Below are 21,764 nucleotides of genomic sequence, written 5' to 3'. Positions count from 1 at the left end.
GTGATCCCGCCATGAATGGATACCTTCCCTGCTCCCTTCCACAAACATCCTCCCATGATGGCCTTCAGGAAAGCTGTTAAAACCTGGCTGTTCCGGCAGGCCTGGGGCTGTTGATCTCATGGTTGAGGTCCAGCCCCGATTGGAATGAAGGCAACTGGTTTTGTGATTTTAAACTGTCTTTCTTTTATTCTTGTTTTTTTTCCTTCTCTTTTTTCTTTTTCTTTTTGTAAGCCGCCCGGAGTCCTTCGGGATTGGGCGGCATATAAATTTTAATAATAAAATAAATAAACAAATGATTGTCTGCTTTCCCTGCTCCCTTCCACACGGTCCCACCATGCTTGCCTGCCTGGAAATAAAAGTTTATGTGGGGCTAAAAAAAAAAGTTCAATCAATCAATTCCAACTTCTCACGAAAGAAAAAGATCTCACAAAGTTGGAACTGATGGAGTGGATTTTTTTTCCTTAGTCCCACAAACTCTTCTTTCCCTGCAGACGATGGCGAAGAAATGCGACAGAGTTGGAAATCAGGGAGGCAAAGAAATGCTTGGGTGAAGTGAGGGCATCTGGGAGATGGTGGGTGGGGCTGCAATGGCGAAACGGGCAACTGAGTGGCGGGCATGAGGTAAGGAGGAACAGAAGAGTCCCATCATGCCATGCTCCCTCCTGCTGCCAAGCGCACCCAGCTGTGCTTGAACTTTCCTTCGCCCACTCCATTTCCCCCCATTTCCTGCGCCAGCTGGGAGGATGCTCGCCTGACTGACTGAAAAGCCACATGGTCGTGCTGGCTGGGAAGATGCTCCCCTGCCTGGCTGGGAAGCTGCAAGGCCACGCTGGCTTGGAGAATGCCTTCCTCCCTGGCCGGGAGACTGCTCACTTGCCTGGCTAGTGTCAGAAGAGAGGATTTCCTGTGGCAGAGAAATTTTGTCTAGAAGGAAAAGCATACAGAAACCAGTTTGATCATAAGGTATCCAAATGTTCTGTCCCATATTTCCCACGACTAGAAATTTTTAAATCGCATACTGGTAGCATAAGTACATAAGTAGACTTCTTTTATTATTTAGTAGGAACAAATTCTATTAACAAAGAAATAAGTAGGGAGTGAGAAATTGTTGTTCACTTCTTGCATTATCCCTAGCAAAAGCATTCACAACAATAAATATGCATCAGAATCAAAATATAACTATATATCATATCTATCTATCTATCTATCTATCTATCTATCTCATATATATCAAAATATAACTATATATCATATCTATCTATCTATCTATCTATCTATCTATCTATCTATCTCATATATATGCGTGTGTGTTTGTGTGTGTTGCATTTGTGCTGATAAGCTTTTATCAGCACAAATGCAACAAAAATGTAACAAAGGCAACAGTAAAAATAATGGCTTTCTGTCTGAATGGTCTCTTGTGAAGAGCCGATAGACAGAGAAAGGAAGCAGTATGCTTCCTCCCATATTTGGGCATACCAGGGGTTGTGACACATTACATACATACATACATACATACATACCAGAGGTGGGTTCCTACCAGTTCGCACCTATTCGGTAGAACCGGTTCGTCAAATCTACCGAACTGGTTAGAAGAGGTTCCACCAGTGGACCCGGAAAGCAGGCCACACCTACAGAAGAAGTTCCAAAAGTTTTTGAAACCCACCACTGGTCCTTGGATATGATTATTCTACACTATCATGCTCATGTTTATAAAACTCAGGGCCTCTGTGAAAGGTAAGGATGACTACTGCGTTTGTGGTGCAATCAGAACATTGCATGTGTTGAAGTTGTTTTAACGCAAACCAAAGATGCCTTTTAAAAAACAAGTTGACATCCTATTCTTATGCATGCCAGTGCTGTGTGTGAGGGAATTTAAGGTGGTTCTGACAAGTGTCGTCGGCATCTTCATATCCGGTCACATGGGCGGCAAGCCACTCCCATCCAGTCACATGGGTGGCAAGCCACTCCCACAAAGGAGGCCACACCCACAGAGTAGGTTCCAACAATTTTTGAAACCCACCACTGATACATACATACATACATACATTTATGGCTGCTTGTTTTGTTTCTACTAGTAGTAAAGAAATGAGTGAGAGATCATCATTTTTACAATTATTTCTGAAGTGGTGTGTGTGTAAAAGGCAGCACTGATCACTGATCATAACAGCTCAAGAACAGGCACTAAGTACCAGATCCATAGAAACCCTAGATAGACAGAACCCAAGGGGTAGATCAGTGTCTCTCAGCTGAAAGATGTATGGACTTTAACTCCCGGAATTCCCCAGCCAGCCATCAAGGAGATTTCCCAGAAGATTGTGGAGAGTAATAGATCTAAGAATATGTGGGAGTTCTGGACCCAGAAGGACAGGCAGACATTAGATAATCAACGGGACACTGTAGTAGTAGACAAATTAATAGACAAAGACCAGAAGAACTCAGGTGGCCAGGCGAGCGGCGTGAGGTAAGGCGCACTTTGATGCGAGTGATGTGGAGCTGGCCACACCCACCCACTCACATGACCACCCAGCCACACCCATTCAGGCACACCCACCAAGCCATTCCCACAGAACTGGTAGTAAAAAAAAATTGTACCCCACCACTGGACCCACCCTTACCAGAGAGCCACAGCCGCACAGATCCCTGGTCTTGACTTTGCAACGAAGGGAGCGCTGGGGGGGACTCTGGTAAGGCGGTAGCACCCTGACACTCTGACCTTTACTGGCGGGTAGGGGAAGAGTTCTGAACCAGGCAGGCTTCGAGAGTTAGAAGGCGTGAGAGGAGAGGCGGAGGAGGAAGGGTGGGGTTGCTATCAATTTGCCCACATCCACACAGTGCCTCCAATACACGCAATTAGCCCACCCACCCCAGCTGCACAAGCTCACTGAACCGAAAGGAAGGGAGAGGAGAGGAGAGGAAGGGAAAAAGGGAAAGGGGGGAAGAGGGAAAGAAAACCGCATAGAGCAGCAGAAGCCAGATGGGGGGAGAAACCTACCAGCGAGAACTTGCTCCTCAACTCACCAATATATGTAGTCTTGTCAGGAAGTTAGGAAAGCCAAGGCTCAGAATAAACGAAGACTTGCAACAAAAGTCAAAGTTAATAATAATAATAAAAAGTTTCTTTCAACGTATAAATAACAAGAGGGAAAAAAATCAAGGAAACAGTCACTCTGCTAAAGAGGGAACGCAGCAAAGGAAGTAACAGGCAGCAGAGAGAAAGCAGAGCTGCTTATCTCATTCTTTGCATCCGTCTTCATGCAAAAAGAAACTTTAGATCCACCCACCAAAAACAACTGTAAAAGACGGACTGGAAATACAAGTTAAAATAAGCAAAAAATAATAACAAGAGAACACCTGTCTGATCTCAATGAATTTAAATCACTGGGACCTGACAGATTACACCCCAGAGTTCCAAAGGAATTGACAGATGTCATCTGAGAACCACTGTATCATCTCTTTCAAAAATCCTGGAGCATTGGGGAACCACCAGAGGGCTGGAAAAGAGCTGATGTGGTTCCCATCTTCAAAAAATGGGGAAAAAACAGACCCAGGAAACTACAGACCAATCACCCTAATACTAATACCTGGGAATATACTGGAAAAAATGATCAAAAAACAGATATGCAAACATCTAGAATCGAGTAAAGTAATAACTAGAAGTAAGCAGCTTTGTTAAGAACAGATCAACAGCCAGCCAATTAGTGAGCGGTGGGCGGGTCAAGCGTGCTGCGGATGGGTGGGGGAGGGAGTTGGAACTGGTTCTAAACATCACAGCAGATTTGTGGAACCTCTTCTATAGAAGAGCTTAGAACTGGCAGGAACCCACCCCTGATGGAAACTGATCAAGGAGAAATTCAGCGTAGAAATAAGGAGAAATTTTCTGACAGTGAAGACAACCATCCAACCGATCAGCTTGCCTTCAGAAGTTGTGGGAACTTCACCACTGGAGGCTTTCAAGAAGAGACTGGACAGCCATCTGTTAGGGTCACTTTTTGCATTGGGGAGGCTCAACACAACACCCCAAATATGTTGATGCTTTCTCCTTCTGCACTTTGCCTTGTACTCTACTCCAGTCCATGAGGCTGGATAATGGCGGCTGGAGGGCAGCTGAGCAAAGTGGAGGTGGACCCCCGATGGCACTTTCAAATATATCCTGGTATCATTGTGAGGAGTATTTTGGATGCCGAGTTCCACAATCCCATATCTGAAAAAGTAAACTCTGAAATGGAAAAGCTATTTTTGGTATGCAAGTGTCTTGGAGGAGGAAAAATTGATTATAGCAGCAAAGAAAATCCGTGTATTTGTCCTTTCTACAAGATATGATAAAGCTGATCATTCTGTGACTGTTGAAATACTGAAGAGAACTTATAAAGATTATAAAATTAGCTGGTCAGATGACAAGAAATAAATGGTATAATCTTAATATAAATCTACCTTTTCAAGGTAGTAGATCCTTAATCCTAAACTCCCACGAGGAAATGCAATCAGTGCATTTAGCCTATACTAAATAAAAAAATAGGATACGAATGGCTTGGTTCATGTTTTAAATATTGTTAACTTGAGAGTTTTATCACACCTTCACATCTTGTGGACAGCATTTGTATTTTTTTAAAATCCCTACTTTACTTCCAGTTTACATAGCCATAAAGATAACTTTGGACCCTGAATTAATGCAAGCCCCCTTTAAACATTTTTAAGAAATAAAGTTTCATTCAAGTAAAAAAAAAAAAATGGTGTAGGCCCTCCTGCTTGAGTGGGGGGGGGGGGGGGGTTAGACTAGATGACCTACAAGATCTGTTCCAACTCTTGTTATTCTGTTATTGTTGTTGGGGAAAACATACCCCACTCCACTCTTCCACACGCAGCAGCGTCCTCTGCCTCCTGCTTTGCTGGGAGGGGAAACTAGACAGGGAAATGCCAGTAATGTCTGGGATTGGGAGAATGTCTCATTTCATATGCAGTGTGCAAACACACGGACACACCCCATTCCAAGCTTGGAGTCTTTTATCCACCTCTGAGCTAACAAACTGCCAATCGTGCCTGGCCTTGGGGAGAAGGCCCTGTCTTTCCTCTGGGGATATCTACGAGACCGTCTCCTGCTGCATATCTCCCTAAGACTGATAAGATCGCACAGGATGGGCCTTCTCCAGGTGCCATCAGCTGGACAATGTCGCCTGGTGATGCCTCGGAGTAGGGCCTTCTCTGTTGCCACTCCGGCCCTATGGAATGAGCTACCCCCAGAGATCCGTACCCTACCCACTCTCATGGCCTTCCGAAAAGCTATCAAAACCTGGCTTTTCCGGCAGGCCTGGGGCTGTTGACCTCTTGATCGAGGTCCAGCCCCGCTTAGACTGGGTGCATGTTGTGTTTCTTTTAATTTGTTGTGTCTGATTTGTTTTAATCCTTTCTTAATATTTCTTATTTCTGTAAGCCGCCCGGAGTACTCCGGGATTGGGCGGCCTATAAATTCAATAAATGGAAATGGAATGGGGATAAATGTCCCCAAACATGGAATTCATGTGTGTTATGTGCACGCATGCATTTAGCTGCTAGCAGTTTGGAGAGGCGAGGAGCTTGTGGGGGTACCAAACCCTCCCGTCAAGTTAGGCAGCGGGACTTGTTCTCTTCTGGTGAGGCCACGCCGAGTGGCATCAAGCTGGCCATGCCCACCTAGTTGTGGCAACCTGGCCACTGGCCCTTTGATCCGCATCCATAATGCTGCTCCAGCTCTCAAATTGAGACCAGGGACATCACAACCATGACTGCTGCTATCCACATTGCTTTTGAATTAATGTTGTGTAAAATAATGAAAATATTTCATTGTAGGCAGCGAAAGTCAGAGGGCTTCGGTTTATGCCAGGGAATGTGCTCCATTGTATTGCAACGTCAATGGAAGCTTTAGAATTTTCATTCATTTCATTCATGACCTCAGCAAGCGTTCAAAAAAAAATATCCATCATCTCAACTTACTTAAATTGAACAAACTACCCTACAGAGAAGGGAAGATAATACAGTCTGTTTCAGCTTTTACTAAAATTGAAAGAGGTGTCTACACTATTTTGTTCCATCCTCCTTATACAAGGATAACCCCAACCTAGGATATGTAACTGTATCCCTTTTCTCCAATCTACAATTTTGTACTGAGGACCTATCATTATCTTTGTTTAATTGACTCTCACATTACAATTATGCAAGATAAAATCCCTGCTTTTGTTTAGAACTAGATTAACATCAGCTATAATAAATAAATCTTTCAACATATTTGTCATTTTCATGCACGTTAAGTGGTTTGTTTAGTTTTGGCTTAGTATATTGTGTGATCTCATCCTATTGCAAGAAATGTTAATAAATGAAGGTTCAAAGTGTGTAAATTTAACCAATTTCAGTGATACAAGAGCTCAGTAATACAATGTTCTCTCACCACACTAGCTGATAATAAATTTGACAGCAACAATCAAATGCTTTTATTTCATTTCTAAATACATGAAACTCTGCGTCAAAGTTAAGAGCCGTAATAAGGTAAATATCTTTTATAGATAATTGAATTGCATTCAATAAAATTACTTGATTAAATGATCCGTACATTTGAGTTCCAAGATAGGATTCATATTTCTCTCTTGCATTCTTATTTATAACCAGCAAAAATGTGTTATATGTATTCATTCTAGCACTGTTTACACTAGTTATTATAAGCTCAGCAGGGACATCCATGGCTAGCCATGACATCACAAAAATAACAAACCATGAATTGACTGTACGGTAACACATATCATTAGATGGAAAGGTGTATAAGGCAGATACATATATGTTGCGAAACCTTGATTCATGCTTATAGCAATAGCAATAGCAATAGCAGTAGACTTATATACCGCTTCATAGGCCTTTCAGGCCTCTCTAAGCGGTTTACAGAGAGTCAGCATATTGCCCCCAACAATCTGGGTCCTCATTTTACCCACCTCGGAAGGATGGAAGGCTGAGTCAACCCTGAGCCGGTGAGATTTGAACCGCTGACCTGCTGATCTAGCAGTAGCCTGCAGTGCTGCATTTAACCACTGCGCCACCTTGGCTCTTAGTCACTTCTTCCCCGCGTACCAAATTCCCATACATCTCAATGCAACTGTGCAGGATTTATCTATTAATCAGAGCACTGGAACCTTCTATTAAAATTATTTCCTTGAATTCATTAAAGATAATTCTACCCTGGAACGAAAGTCTCTCCGACAGAGAGAAAGATCAAAGGAACAGCCAGATGGCATTCTCTGACTAATTAGTTTGTTTCTCTGAAGACCTACCAAGATTTTTTTTTCTTATCAACTTTTAAAAGCTGTAAAAGCCTCCTTGTTAATATAGAGACATTCTAAACAGAGATGAATACGAACTGTTTCATTACAATGCTAATCTTTTGAAAATTGCTTTGTTACAATGCTCTTTTCTGAAACCTTATGAAAAACTTCTAAGAACAAATAAAGGGGGGAATTAATACTTTCTTCTCTCGCAAGCTACACAACGAACCAGCAGAGTTTGAATAATTGTTGAATAATTGTTTGAAGAAAAGAAATAATGGCACCAAAATCAAAGTCGGGGAGACGTCCTTTTAGGAATACACCTCACGCACTTGGCACAAAGTTGCAGCTTTTACCCTCTACGCCCCCTACTGGAGATTTACTAACGAAAGAATTTTTTTTTTGAGACTCTTAGAGAATTTAGAGAGGAGATAAAGAAACTTAATGCAGACTTATGTGATAAGCTTGATACTAGGATTGCCAAAACAAAGGACGATATGGTGGGACTTGTAACTGTATTGACAGAATATGTTGCTGGAATGGAAGATAAGCTAGAGGTTCTTGAGGAAGCCAACACTAACTTGACATCCAAAATTGAAGTGATGCAACAAAAAGTCGAAAACGCAGAAAAACAAATTGTTATGATACACTACAAACAGATGGAGCTTGCATTAAGAGTCAGGGGGCTGCGTGAAAACGAACAGGAGAACTTGAAGCAGATTTTCTCAGAGGCCTTTAATCGTCTGGTGGGAAGACCGGGGATCAACTTTGACTGGCAGATCGAAAAAATTTATCGCATTAACTCTTGGGCGGCAAAACAGCGACAACTTCCTCGAAATGTAATTATATATTTTACTACAAGAGAGTCTAGAAACGTGATACTACAAGAGTCTTATAATACCAGGCTACAAATTGGCGGACAGGACTTGATTCTCTTGAAAGAAATACCACCCCAAATGCTAAGAGCCAGGAGAGATTATGCTTTTCTAGTGGAAGAACTCAGAAACCGTCAGATACAGTATAGATGGGATGTGCCATTTGGTATTATAATTACATTTGATAAGAAAGTATTACAATTGAATATAGCAATAGCTATAGCTGTTAGACTTATATACCGCTTCATAGGGCTTTCAGCCCTCTCTAAGCGGTTTACAGAGTCAGCATATTGCCCCCAACAGTCTGGGTCCTCATTTCACCCACCTCAGAAGGATGGAAGGCTGAGTCAACCTTGAGCCGGTGAGATTTGAACTGCCGAACTGCAGATAACAGTCAGCTGAAGTGGCCTGCAGTACTGCACCTTAACCACTGCGCCACCTCGGCTCTCCATATGACTAGAAGGAAGTATACTCCGAATACAGAGAAAAACAAATGTGTGTTGATGAAAGTTCTTGGGAAAGTGGCTTATAAAGAAATTTGAGGAGTTAAGGCATTTAATCAACATGGCCCAACACCTATTACGGAGAACAACACCTACCAAAGAACAGGATGCTCTTTGTAGCTCGCTGAATAATAAAAAAGAGGAAGGGATGGTCAGCTTTGAATTGTGGCACTGGCACCGGAAACATTGAACATCCACATGCGCGGAGAGCAGTGGCAGCAGCTGCCTCCGTGCCTTCTTCATTGACTTCTATGAATGATTTGTGAACAACTTCAGAGATGACTAAATCATTGTTAGTTGACATTCCAGAGAAGTCTGCCTTGCCCTCATCAAATGCATCCGTCATTCCCATGCTTTTCAGAACAGGCTTCAGGTCGTATGTTTCTTCCAGTTTAAATTTGGGAAAGGAGAGTTCAATTTCTCTTGGGAACATATTCTCTGGATTGATCCAGTCCATGAGTTTCTCATGCGTAATTTCTCTCTCCAGCTAAAATAAGATGAAAAGCATTAAAGGAGAAAGGAATTCATGGTTACGTGACACAATGATGAACCCTGATAATTTCACTCTGGCAGAAGAAATACGACGCAGTGATAGAAAAATATGAATCTTTACAAGCAGTTGTCAATTCTTCTATCTCCTTCTAGAACTTTAGAAAAGATAATTTAAAGTGGCAACAATAAGGTAGACCTTATTTAAAACTATATTGGTACCTGCTTTCTTAATAGTGACAGGAAGCTTCTACTGACTTTTATCAAATACAGAGCATTGTTAGAGAGCAGTACAGGTATTCTGAAGCTTTGCGAAGAAAAAGAAGCAAATGTATGTAAATCCCCCATTTTTAGACATATAAATGCCGATTACTTTGATAAAATTGAAATTATTGTCATCCTACATAAAATATAAAGATTAATAGCAATAGCAGTAGCAGTTAGACTTATATACCGCTTCATAGGGCTTTCAGCCCTCTCCAAGCGGTTTACAGAGTCAGCATATTGCCCCCAACAATCCGGGTCCTCATTTCACCCACCTCGGAAGGATGGAAGGCTGAGTCAACCTTGAGCCGGTGAGATTTGAACTGCCGAACTGCAGATAACAGTCAGCTGAAGTGGCCTGCAGTACTGCACCTTAACCACTGCGCCACCTCGGTTCTAATAATTTGCCATTTGAAATCAAAAGATCAATTAGCTATGGATAACACCCACACTTTTCATAATACCTGTAACACTATTTTCTATATTACCTTTCAAGTGAAATAGGAGAAATTTCAACTTCCTTATGTGCTCATAAAGACTTTCATAAAGGTATCTCAATGACCCAATTTACTTCAGCTAGCATTCCATATATATTTTTTTCCAATCTAAACTTTCCTCTTCAAATTGCAATATATATATATATATATCATCTGATGTCAGTTTGTCATCTTTGTCAATTTTAATAGTTGAATTTTTTATATTGATTTTCTTAATTGTAAAAGTTACAGCATAGCTAGAATTTTCAGTAAAACACAGATAAGGACAAATACAAAGATGTAACCAAAGAATATAAATCAAAAGGGCTGCTAAAATAGTAGCTACGGGTAGTCTTCAACTTATGATCACAACCACTGGGATAAAAATTTCTGTTGTAAGTCACTGTGGTCGTAAGTCAAGCTGGACCCAATTTTATAATTTTTATGATGGATGTTGAGAGAATCATCACATTTAAGAATTTCTGGTTGTCCCAAGTGTGATGTTTTTTGCGGGAAATTTGGCATAAAAGGTCACAAATCATGACCATGTGATTGCAGGACACTACAACCAGTTGTAAATGTGAGTTGTTTGCTAGGTACCCAACCTGCAATCACATGAACATATAACCTGATGATATGACAGTTGTAAGTATGAGGACCAGGGTTTTTTTCAGCAGTTTCATAATTTTGAACGCTCACTAATGTATAATTATCAGAGCTAAAATTACCCTGTGAATGTGCAGAACATGAGTTTGGCTAATGTCAAAAAAACAAGAATGGACATTAAACTGGTTCCTATGGAAAAGCAAAGGATGTAGCTGAGAGATATTTCTGAGAAAATTCTGAGAAGATGATACAATGCTAGCATAATCTGTCTCAAACAACTAGTTCTTAATGAATCCCTTGTACTGTCTGAAGAACTACTGCATACGATTGGTAATCTTATCAATCGCCTATTCCATCAGTGGAAGAACATTGTGTATCCAATGATATTAGACATAACTGCGTTAGCTTGTGCATTTGAGATTTCTTTTTGCATCTTTTCGAAATAGGGGGAAATACAAGCCAACCAGAGGTGGGTTCCTACCAGTTCGCACCTATTCGGTAGAACCGGTTCATCAAATCTACCGAACCGGTTAGAAGAGGTTCCACCAGTGGACCCGGAAAGCAGGCCACACCTACAGAAGAGCTTCCAAAAAATTTTTGAAACCCACCACTGGCAAGGATCTTGTTGACAGCTATAAGACTTGCATGCTTCAATGCCAGAGTTTCTGAATAGCTACTTAGACCGACCTAAGTACTAATTCATAATTTCATATCCGGTTACATGGGTGGCAAGCCACTCCCACAAAGGAGGCCACACCCACAGAGTAGGTTCCAACAATTTTTGAAACCCACCACTGAAGCCAACCCAATAACACTAACCGCAATTGCAGAAAGCCAAACTCCCGTATTAAAAAGCACAGTGTACAGTTAGTATCAGAGATGTTTTCAGATGGACAAGGGCTTAAATTCTCTTCTGAATTTAACTTTTGACTATTGTATTCCAACCTCCTAACGCAAGAAGGATAACCCCAATGTAGAATATGTTGCTCTATCCCTTTTCTCCAATCTACAATTTTATACTGAGGACCTATCATTACCTTTGTTTAATTGGCTTAATTAAACAATGGCCTAAATTCTGTTTCATGAAAGAAAAACTCACCTTTTCCAATCCAGTAGAGTTATCTTCAATCTCATCGGGGAGCAGAATGATCATGCTCAACTCATCACCAACATATGGAATCTCAAGAATGGAAATCCGAGAGGCCGATATGTTGACATAGTTGTAGTGTTCTTTCTTGAACATCATTTGCACTGTTTTCTTTTCATTCTACAAGTGGGGAAAATGAATGTTAGAAGAAATCTTGGGGTTTATGAGTGGGAGTGGTGCTGAATTAGAAAGTTTTATTGACGGAAAAGTCTGAATTGCCACGCTACATACAAAGTCTGAAGGACTCAAAGAGGATTTATCATGCTTCCATCCTGGTTCTCCTGGACCTCTCAGCGGCTTTCGATACCATCGACCATGGTATCCTTCTGCGACGACTGCGGGAGATAGGGGTGGGCGGCACTGTTTTGCAGTGGTTCTCCTCCTATCTCTCGGACAGGTCGCAGTCGGTGTTGGTGGGGGGGCAGAGATCGTCCCTGAGGCCCCTAACTTATGGGGTGCCGCAGGGGTCGGTCCTATCCCCCCTACTATTTAACATTTACATGAAACCGCTGGGCGAGATCATCCGAAGGCACGGGATAAAATACCACCAATATGCGGACGATACACAGTTGTATCTGTCCGCCCCGTGCAAACTCAATGAAGCGGTGGACGTGATGAACCGGGGTCTAGAAGCCGTTAAAGACTGGATGAGAGCAAACAAGCTGATACTCAACCCAGACAAGACCGAGTGGCTGTTGTGTTTCCCTCCCAAAAATTTGACCAACATACCATCACTCAGGCTGGGGGGACAAAACTCACACCCCTCAGAAAGGGCCTGCAACTTGGGAGTCCTCCTGGACCCACAGCTAACTTTTGACCACCATCTCTCAGCTGTGACCAGGGGGGCATTTGCCCAGGTTCGCCTGGTGCGCCAGTTGCGGCCCTACCTGAATCGGGAGGCCCTCACAACAGTCACTCGAGCCCTTGTGATCTCCAGGCTGGAATACTGTAATGTGCTCTACATGGGGCTGCCCTTGAAGAGCATCCGGAGACTTCAGCTAGTCCAGAATGCGGCTGCGCGAGTGATCGTGGGCGCACCACGGTTCGCCCACATAACACCGATCCTCCGTGAGCTGCACTGGCTACCTGTCGATCTCCGGGTGCACTTCAAGGTCCTACTCACCACCTATAAAGCGCTCCATGGTAGTGGATCTGGCTATTTGAGAGACCGCCTTCTGCCAATTACCTCCCTGCGTCCCATCAGATCGCATAGAGTTGGCCTCCTCCGTATTCCATCCGCCAGTCAGTGCCGACTGGCGACTACTCGGAGGAGGGCCTTCTCTGTTGCGGCTCCGACACTATGGAACAATCTCCCCGTGGAGATTCGTACCCTCACCACCGTCCAGGCCTTCCGCACAGCCCTCAAGAACTGGCTAGCCCGTCAGGCCTGGGGATAAGTTATTTTTGCCCCTCCCGAATGCTGAGTGAATGTTGAGTTTTACTGTTTAATTTACTTTTGTGCACATTTCTTTTTGTATTGTCCTACACTCCCTTTCCTTTTTGATTGTAAGCCGCCCTGAGTCCCCTCAGGGAAAAGGGCGGCCTATAAATGTCTAATAAATCTAAAAAAAATCTAAAAAAATGATTCATCCGTTTCCACGAAGATCAATAAAATGTTAAGGACTAATCAATTTCTTTTGCTACAGGAATGTTTCAGATTAATTCCACACTTGCTTCAGATACATACAAAATAACACAATTTCAAATATTCAGAATGTCTCCTTTACTGTGTTGATAAATGAATACCTTGTTAATCCGGAATGGCTTTTCCTGTGTTTGATTTTTGTCAAACTCATCTGCCCAGTTCCCCTTGAAATAGATAGCATTCACCAAAACCAGTTTTGTACCCGAACCAATTGTTCCAGGGACAAGCAGATCCTGAATTTTTCCTTTTTGAAAGTTTAAAAAAAAAACTTTTTAAATTGATGAATACTTTTGTATGCATAATATTGCACAAAAAATTCTTAGGAACCCACTTGTAAGATGTATTGTTTCTAAAGATAGATTTATCTATCTATCTATTTATCTATTTATCATCTATTTATCTATCTATCTATCTATCTATCTATCTATCTATCTATCTATCTATCTATCTATCTATCATCTATCTATGAAATAAATAGCATTCACCAAAACCAGTTTCATAAGTGAATCAATTATTCCAGGGACAAGCAGATGCTGAATTTTTCCTTTTTGAAAGTTTAAAAAAAAATTTCAATTGAAAAATACTTTTTAAATTGAAAAATACTTTTATATGCATAATATTGCACAAAAAATTCTTAGGAACCCACTTGTAAGATGTATTGTTTCTAAAGATAGATCTATCTATTTATCTATCTATCTCTCTCTATCATCTATCTATCATCTATCTATCTATCATCTATCTATCTATCTATCTATCTATCTATCTATCTATCTATCTATCTATCTATCTACAAATAACTTAGTAAATTTAATAAATCATGGACATGCTTGTAGGTAAGCCAAAATGAAGCCATTTTTATTTAATTATTATATTTCTATCTTGATTTTCTTTCAGGAGCTCAAGGCAATCATCCAGAGAGCTCATCTGACTGAGGATGGACGATAGCTTTTGCTTCCTCAGGGCCAGTCCAACCTCTATCCACCCATCCTCCCTCCCTTAATATTTCTATAGTTGCCCATCTTATATCATTAGTAAGGTTACCACACACATACAGGGAAGTTAAATAATGGAAATATGCTCGGATGTGTCCATCAATAAAACCAATAATCTATTCATGGCTGGAATTTCATCTGAGGTTTGATGGGCTTCTAAGTATCAAGTGATGGTTAACTAACGTGGGTTTGCCTACCTTATCTGTCTCTCTCACATGCACACACAATATTGCATGCCTTACTTAACAGCTGCTAATTAACCCTATTATCATTCTTACCTGAGGTTTTCTCTGCTACCCAGGCATTTATATGTTTTCTTGAATCTTCTGAAGCTTGTTTGAAGTTAAGTTTTTCCAGACTTGCATGGTAGAATTTCTCAGTGGCTCCTATAAAGGACTTAAGAAACAACGATATCTCAGTAACAGAAGCAGTAATAAAAACAAGAATTGATTCTGTCTCATTTTTCTACGAACTAACAATCTGAAAACATTATTTATTAGGCTGAATATACCTTACAAGGCAGCCAGTGCCATTGGATAGTTAATACACTTTGTTTATTCAAGAATATATCTGGCAATGATTGGTCACACGGTTCTATTTTGCCTTTTCTGAGAGTTCTATATTTAGGATAACAAATCTTACTGGGTGTCCCTGTAGCATTCCCAGTAAAAGCAATTGGCCTTTTATTTATTTATTTTTTTTTTAATTATAATTTTATTTTTTATTACATAGACAACATAATCACATAACAATAGAAAAAAAAGGAAAAGAAAAAAAAAACCCATCATCCCATACAATATGTCATTGATCACAGGTGCATCCCTACTACGTTTCCCCCCATACACACATCCCGTACCTCTCTGTTGTATATTTAATAGACACCACAATAACCTAGGGTTTTTAAAAAAAGGAAAAAAAGGAAAAAAAGAAAAAAAACCCCATCATCACATGCGGCATGTCGTTTGGTTACAAGTGTTTTAACATCTGCATCTTCAAATAATATTTACCGTCTCAAATATTTCATTTAATATAACTAAAGGCCTCGTTTTCATTCTACAATATATATTCAGTTAACATTAGCATTATTTTTCCCCAGAAAGTATACTTCTATTTATTGTTAACCTTGCATTTCATACCTTCAACAGAGATCTTATCCTTCGTTTTCAACAAGGCGTCGCTGCCTATATATACCAGTTTTCATTTGTTCCCCTATTAGAATTGCTTATCAGCAGCGAAATATCATTATAGTTCTTAACCTTATACATTATATCCCCAGACCTTATATTAATTCTTCATTGTGTCATTGTTAGATTATTTCACAGCATAATTATATCATCATTTACTTTCTCAATTAAGGCATAAGTATATCATTTTTCATTTCCAAAGTTTTTTTTCCCCCCTAGCCACCGATAAAACAAATCCCATATCTTATAAAATTGTTCATCCTCTTGCTCTCTAATTTCAAATGTCAATTTACTCATTTCAGCACAGTCCATTATTTTTCGGATAACTTCTTCTTCCTGTTTTGGTATTGTTATGTTTTATACTCTTCTCTCTTAATTTTCATTCCTCTTATTTCTTCTTCTTCTCTGATCTTTCTGTTTAAGACCTCTAGTGTTAGGACAAAGAGTAGTGGTGATAGTGGGCAGCCTTGTCTTGTACCTCTCTTTATTTCAATCGGATCTGTTAGTTCTCCATTTACCATTATCTTTGCTGCTTGTTTCTGGTATATCATTGGTATAGTTTGAGTGAATTTCTTGCCAAAATTCATCTGCTCCAGTTGCAAAAACATAAATTGCCAATTCACATTGTCAAAGGCCTTCTGCGCATCGAGGAACATCAGTGCCATTTGTTTTTCAGGATGAGCCTCATAGTATTCCAAGGTATTCAAAATCATTCTCATATTGTCTTTAATTTGTCTTTTACGTAAAAAGCCATTTTGATCTGAGTGGATGAAGCCATTTAAATATTTTTAAGTCTCTCAGCTAGTATAGATGCAAATAGCTTGTAGTCTGAATTTAATAAAGAGATTGGTCTATAATTCTTGATTTGTGTTAGATCAGTCTCTTCCTTGGGTAGTAGTGTGATATACGCTTCTGACCATGACTTCGGTATTTTGCTCTCAGACATCACTTCATTCATGACTTGTAGGAGTGGGAGGGTCAATGTTTCTTCAAATGTTCTGTAGAATTCCACAGGTAGTCCATCTGGTCCTCGAGCTTTCCCATTGTTTTGTTTTTTAAGTGCCTCTGTTAGCTCCATCATTGTTATTTTATTTTCTAACATTGTTCTAGTTTCCTCTGGTACAATTGGCCTTTTAATTCCCCTTTAAGATTTCTCAATAGACCAAGTATAGCTATAGAAGCATTAGATACATTTTAGAGCAAAACTGCAATTGCATTGAGATAAACAAACATTAGGACACAAGAGAACATTTACGGCTATTTTCAGCCAATTCTTTAGCACGCACGAAACTTACTGCAAGAAAATCGTATGATGTTTCTCCAAAGAGCCGGTTGGCTAGGCTGAGGATATAATTGGTCCCTGGTTTGTTGATTTCAGAAATCAGTTTCTCAAATTTTGGGTGAACCTCTCCATCTTTGGATACAGAGAGCACCTACAAGAGATATAGGGATAATCAGTTGTGTTTAAAATCAATTCAAAATGTAATGCAGCAACAGCAAGCCTTGGAAAAAACTCACAAATGGTCTCCCCATATAATTTGTAGCTAACTTTTGACCTACAGATCAGTGGTGGGATTCAAATAATTACCAACCGGTTCTCTGCCCTAATGACCAGCTGGGTAGGTGGGGCTTGGTGGTCATGTGGGCGTGGCCAACTCAATGTCACTCAGGTCGATGGGCGCTTCGCCTTAGTTGTTACAATGGTAATAAGGGTTACCTGGAGAGGCAGTTTCTGAAAGCAGGGCAATAAAGATTAGGCTAGAAACACCACCAGAATGTTTCCTTATATTCTGAATGCTTCAAGGAAGATTGGCATGAGGTGGACAATATCAAGGTCATTTCCCAGTGCCCGACATGACAGGGATTTGGATGGCCAGGAATTAAGCTCGATCCTGTCAAGACTGGGTGATTACATGTTTCTGGTTCTTTTGGCATCAGAACTTTCCAACTTTAAGTCTGAATGGGGTACAGCAGAGGTGGATTGCTCCTGGTTCGGCCGAACCGGTAGCGGAATTCAGGCCTGGGTTGCAGAAACCGGCAGTGACACAGGCTTGGAAACCCCTGAACTGGTTTCCTCGCTGCTGCTGGGACGCCACCATTTTGGTTTTTAGTGACTGTGTGTGCGCAGTTCACGGTAAATTATTCTGCGCATGTGCAAATAATTTATATTGAACAGCACACACGCGCATTGCATGTGGCTTGCGAACTGGTAGTAAAACCGGCACCAACCCACCCCTGGGGTGGAGCTCTCCCTCTGCATGATTTCGGGTCAATAGTCACTGCAGGTGTCAGCAGTGGCTTGGGGGTGTGTATGCTTTTAGATTTGTCTGGTGCACAAACCACACCTTTTTCTGGACTGGGAATCCCTTCTTCTTGGTCACTCACTCCATTGTTGCCTCACAGATGGGCTGCTGCAAAGAGCACCTCTCGGAGCTACTCTTGAAGGCTATTCAGACATTGCAGCTGGTCCAGAATGGAGCAATATAGGCAGGTTGGCTTTGCCAACTGTGCAATTTATCCGTAAGGGCCTGGATGATATTCAAGGTTGATTACACCTATAACATCTTCATGGCACGTAACTCCACCTTCCTCCCATTGTTTCAATAGGATATGACAGAGTTGCTCCAGGTCTCATATTTAGTGCCATGTTTTGCCTTCTTGATCATACTTGCCCTCTGGAGTCTTTTCCCATCAGAGGTCCAAGTTCCCCTGACAATGTCATCCTTTAAATAGACCTTGGAAAACTGTTTTTATCTGCAGGTACAGAGCTAAAAAGCATGTACCTTCGGTGCATTCTGTTGATGTTGATGTTTATTATACTTGTACGCCGCCCTATTCCCGAGGGACTCAGGGCGGCTAACAAACAAGTGGGGAGGGGGGAAACACAAAAAACAAACAAGACAGAAAACAAGATACACAAAACAGATTAAAAACAACACAACAGTCACAGCAATGGGGAATTCATCAGGCCCAGGCCTACCGGAACAGCCAGGTTTTGAAGGCTTTGAGGAAAGCTTGAAGGGTGGTGAGGATCCGAATCTCCACGGGGAGATTGTTCCAGAGGGCCAGAGCAGCCACAGAGAAGCCCCCCCCCCTCAGGGGTCGACAGTCGACATTGGCCAGCTGATGGTATTCGGAGGAGGCCTAACCTGTGGGATCTAATTGGTCGTAGGGAGGTAATCGGCAGGAGGCGGTCTCTCAAGTACCAGGTCCGATACCATGTAGGGCTTTAAAAGTAACGACTAGCACCTTGAAGCGCGTCCGGAATCCAACAGGCAGCCAGTGCAGCTCGCGGAGGATAGGTGTGACGTGGGTGTACCGAGGTGCACCCACAATCGCTCGCGCGGCTGCATTCTGGATAAGCTGAAGTCTCCGAATGCTCTTCAAGGGCTGCTAAGGTGTTGCAGAGGCCTGTACCCTTTTCTTCTTTTCGATTTTTATTGTATTTTGCATTTTTTAAAAATTCACAATGACTCTGGGCAGTCTATAAATTTGAAAAAAATAAACGAATGCTATGGGTATCCTGGATTGAAGCCCAAGCATGTGCCAGAACCAAGATTCTACATCCATCTGCCAACTCCCCAGCTTTGGATTTCCTATTTATTCTTCAAAAATGCCAATTTTAGGTTTTACACTGGAGGCGGGATGTTTTTCCCTACCACAAAATATTGGTAAATTGCCCTTCTGATTTTTGGGATTGTGGTGAAGTATATCTACGAAAATAGATTTTTCAAACCCTGGAACTTCAAGTTAGGGACTTTTGGCCCAAATAATACTATTTACCTAATTAGCAACTAAAAGCTTTTTTAAAAGTTAGGCCAGTCTATCTCAGCGGAGAACTCAACTGGAAAATCAACACAACCCAGGTGGCCAGAAAGGCCCAACAGAGACTCCACTTGCCAAAAATTAAAGTGGAAGAACAACTGATTACCTCCTTTCACCGGTCTACAATAGAAAGTGTCCACACTCCCTGCATTACAGTGTGGTATGCTGGCTTGACAGCCGCAAATAGAAAGTCACTACAGAGGGTGGTGAGCACAGCAGAAAACATAATAAATAAATAATCACAAGAGTTGAAAATGGGCTGCACTTAAATTCAATAAATAAATTAGATATTGTCATAATTGGCTATCAAGGATGGGGACCACCACCTAGCCAACCCTCCCTTTTCTCGTTTTGTTAAAATATATCTTGATATACCTTTGACATCTGAGCTTCTGTATTGCCTTTGGCCCCCAACAAGACCATCAGCAGTGCCGAAGATATACTCAAAGGAGAAAAAAACAAGTTCTTGGTAGGCTCTTGTGCACAAAGCTGCTTGAAGAGGTCCAGGGCAAAGGTGGTGTTTGCTGTAGAAAGACTCTCCATGTTTCCGAGCCTAGAGAACAAATTATAGCGCAATAAACCACAGATTAACTCCGAGATAACGACTGAAAAACGCTCCACCCGAGGAAGTATTTTGGGTTCTGCTTGAACAAATTATTCTACTTGCTTTAAGGAAAATTATTTACAGAACCCAGTGGAGAAAATATAAGGGAACTATGAAGCCAGACTCATATATAATTCCAAAGATAACAACTGGGTCTCCCAATGTGGAAAAAAAGTAGAATGTTTTTTTTTTCTGCAGAGTAGTAAAGACATTTTAGAAAATCAAAAAAGGTTACCAATCGGATTAAGGAACAAGAGAAGCAATCCTAAGCAGTGAAATGTACTAGCCATGCCAGCATATATAAGATAAGAGTAGGTAAGTAGTAAGTTTATTAAATTCTATTCAGTTTTTTTATTCTGCCAGATATTTGGGGAGGGTCGTTCCTTTAGTCATTGCAACAGTACAGCTCTACAAAAAAACAGCAGCCCTATCAGGACAAGGGGAATTTAGGATCCCACCCAGGCAGCCCTAACATCTCTCCTCTGCCTATCCAACAAGGAACTCGCCCTGGGACGATTTACACAGTGCAATAGGTAACTCCATAGTTGCACCTGCAAAGGGCAAAAGCTGGTTCAGGCTCTCCACAACTGACTGAAACGCACCTGCCTTTCTAAGTCAGGTGTTTTCAAGGTGTCAAGGCTGACTCTATCCCCTAGCCCGTGTTAAGGATTCAAACAACAGCATGCCAATCAAGGGAGCCGCAGCAAACTGTCAATCAAGCAAGCTCCCAACCGGGGGTGAAATTCACCAGCTTCTAACAGAACAGAAGCGGAACTTTTGAGTAGCTCAGAGAGAACTGGCAAATGCCACCTTCTGTTACTTGCCCAAGAGTGGGATGGGGAGGGGGATTTTTGCAATATCCTTTCCTTCCCACGCCCTGCAGAGCTGTTAGTAAAAATACATTTGAATTTCACCACTGCTCCCAACCAAGAGAGCCACAGCAAACTCTCCCACCGGGCGCTTTATGTCAATCTCCCTCGGGGGCACCTGCAGGGACAGGAGAGAGAGAGAGAGAGTAAAACACGCAATGGCCCTACCTGGGGACGGGGCAGGGAGTATTCGGGGCTGCTAGCAGCCTTACTAAGAGGCGTCTCTGGCTGGGGAGAAACGCCGGCGCAGCTCCAAGAAGTCCGGGGAGAAGCAAAAGGATTGAATGTCGAGTTTCTTCCCAGCCTGCGTTGAATCCACCACCTAACTGCGCTCAAGGAGGCGGGAGGGTTGGAATCCCTTCGGCGGGGAAGGAGGAAGGTCAGCAGAGGAATCCAGGCTGTGGGTCGCCCTTCCAGGATGAGCGGTTCGGGTTTCGCCGTCCCTTTAAAAGGGGAACCTCCAGGGCGGGGGCTCCCGGGTGCAGGCGGCAGCTTGCCTGACCCTTTTCCACCGAGCTTGGGCAGGATGACTAGCAGGGACAACTTTGTTCCACGGTTCCTTGGAAATTTGTAATTGAAATTGGCAAAGGGAATTGGCAGAGGAAATGCTGAGAGATTCACCAAAGTGTTGCGGTTTGTACATGATGCGCTCCTTTTATTAATCCCACTGTCCAGATGCCAGGAATAAGGTTTGGATTAAACTAAGCTAAACTGGGTGACTCCTGGATAGAGACCAAATGCAGGGCTATTGATTGATTGATTGATTTTGGTTTGTCAAGCATGTATGACAAAATAAGTATAAGTATGGGCTTAGTGACTAAAGTTACAATGGCATTGAAAAAAGTGACTGATGACCATTTTTCACACTTAGCGACCATTTTCACACTTAGCGACCGTTGCAGCATCCTCATGGTCACATGATCAAAATTTTGATGTTTGGCAACAATTTATATTTGTAAATTGTAGTTATATTGAAATAAAAAGAAATTACAATACTATTTTTGC

At 41.7% G+C, this 21,764-nt stretch overlaps 1 protein-coding gene across 2 annotated transcripts; it reads right to left on the bottom strand.

Moving 5' to 3' along the window:
- Positions 1-8,552: 8,552 nt before the first annotated feature.
- LOC116512177 (leukocyte elastase inhibitor-like) lies at positions 8,553-21,253 on the bottom strand. Of its 2 annotated transcripts, none has more exons than XM_032222511.1 (7): positions 20,928-21,253; positions 19,662-19,839; positions 16,757-16,894; positions 14,556-14,673; positions 13,387-13,529; positions 11,593-11,760; positions 8,553-9,145 (listed from the first exon to the last, which is right to left on the bottom strand). In XM_032222511.1, the coding sequence occupies exons 2-7, from the start codon at positions 19,827-19,829 to the stop codon at positions 8,735-8,737; spliced, it is 1,146 nt and encodes a 381-aa protein (XP_032078402.1). In that variant the 5' UTR covers positions 19,830-19,839; positions 20,928-21,253; the 3' UTR covers positions 8,553-8,734. The 2 variants fall into 2 exon arrangements, with proteins under 2 accessions (XP_032078402.1, XP_032078401.1); XM_032222510.1 differs by lacking the exon at positions 20,928-21,253 and adding an exon at positions 20,805-20,907.
- Positions 21,254-21,764: the final 511 nt, after the last annotated feature.

This window comes from Thamnophis elegans, chromosome 8 (assembly GCF_009769535.1).
Source record: "Thamnophis elegans isolate rThaEle1 chromosome 8, rThaEle1.pri, whole genome shotgun sequence".
Lineage (NCBI taxonomy): Eukaryota > Metazoa > Chordata > Lepidosauria > Squamata > Colubridae > Thamnophis > Thamnophis elegans.
Note: the sequence above shows the minus strand (reverse complement) of the source record. Positions and strands in the feature narration are given on the sequence as shown.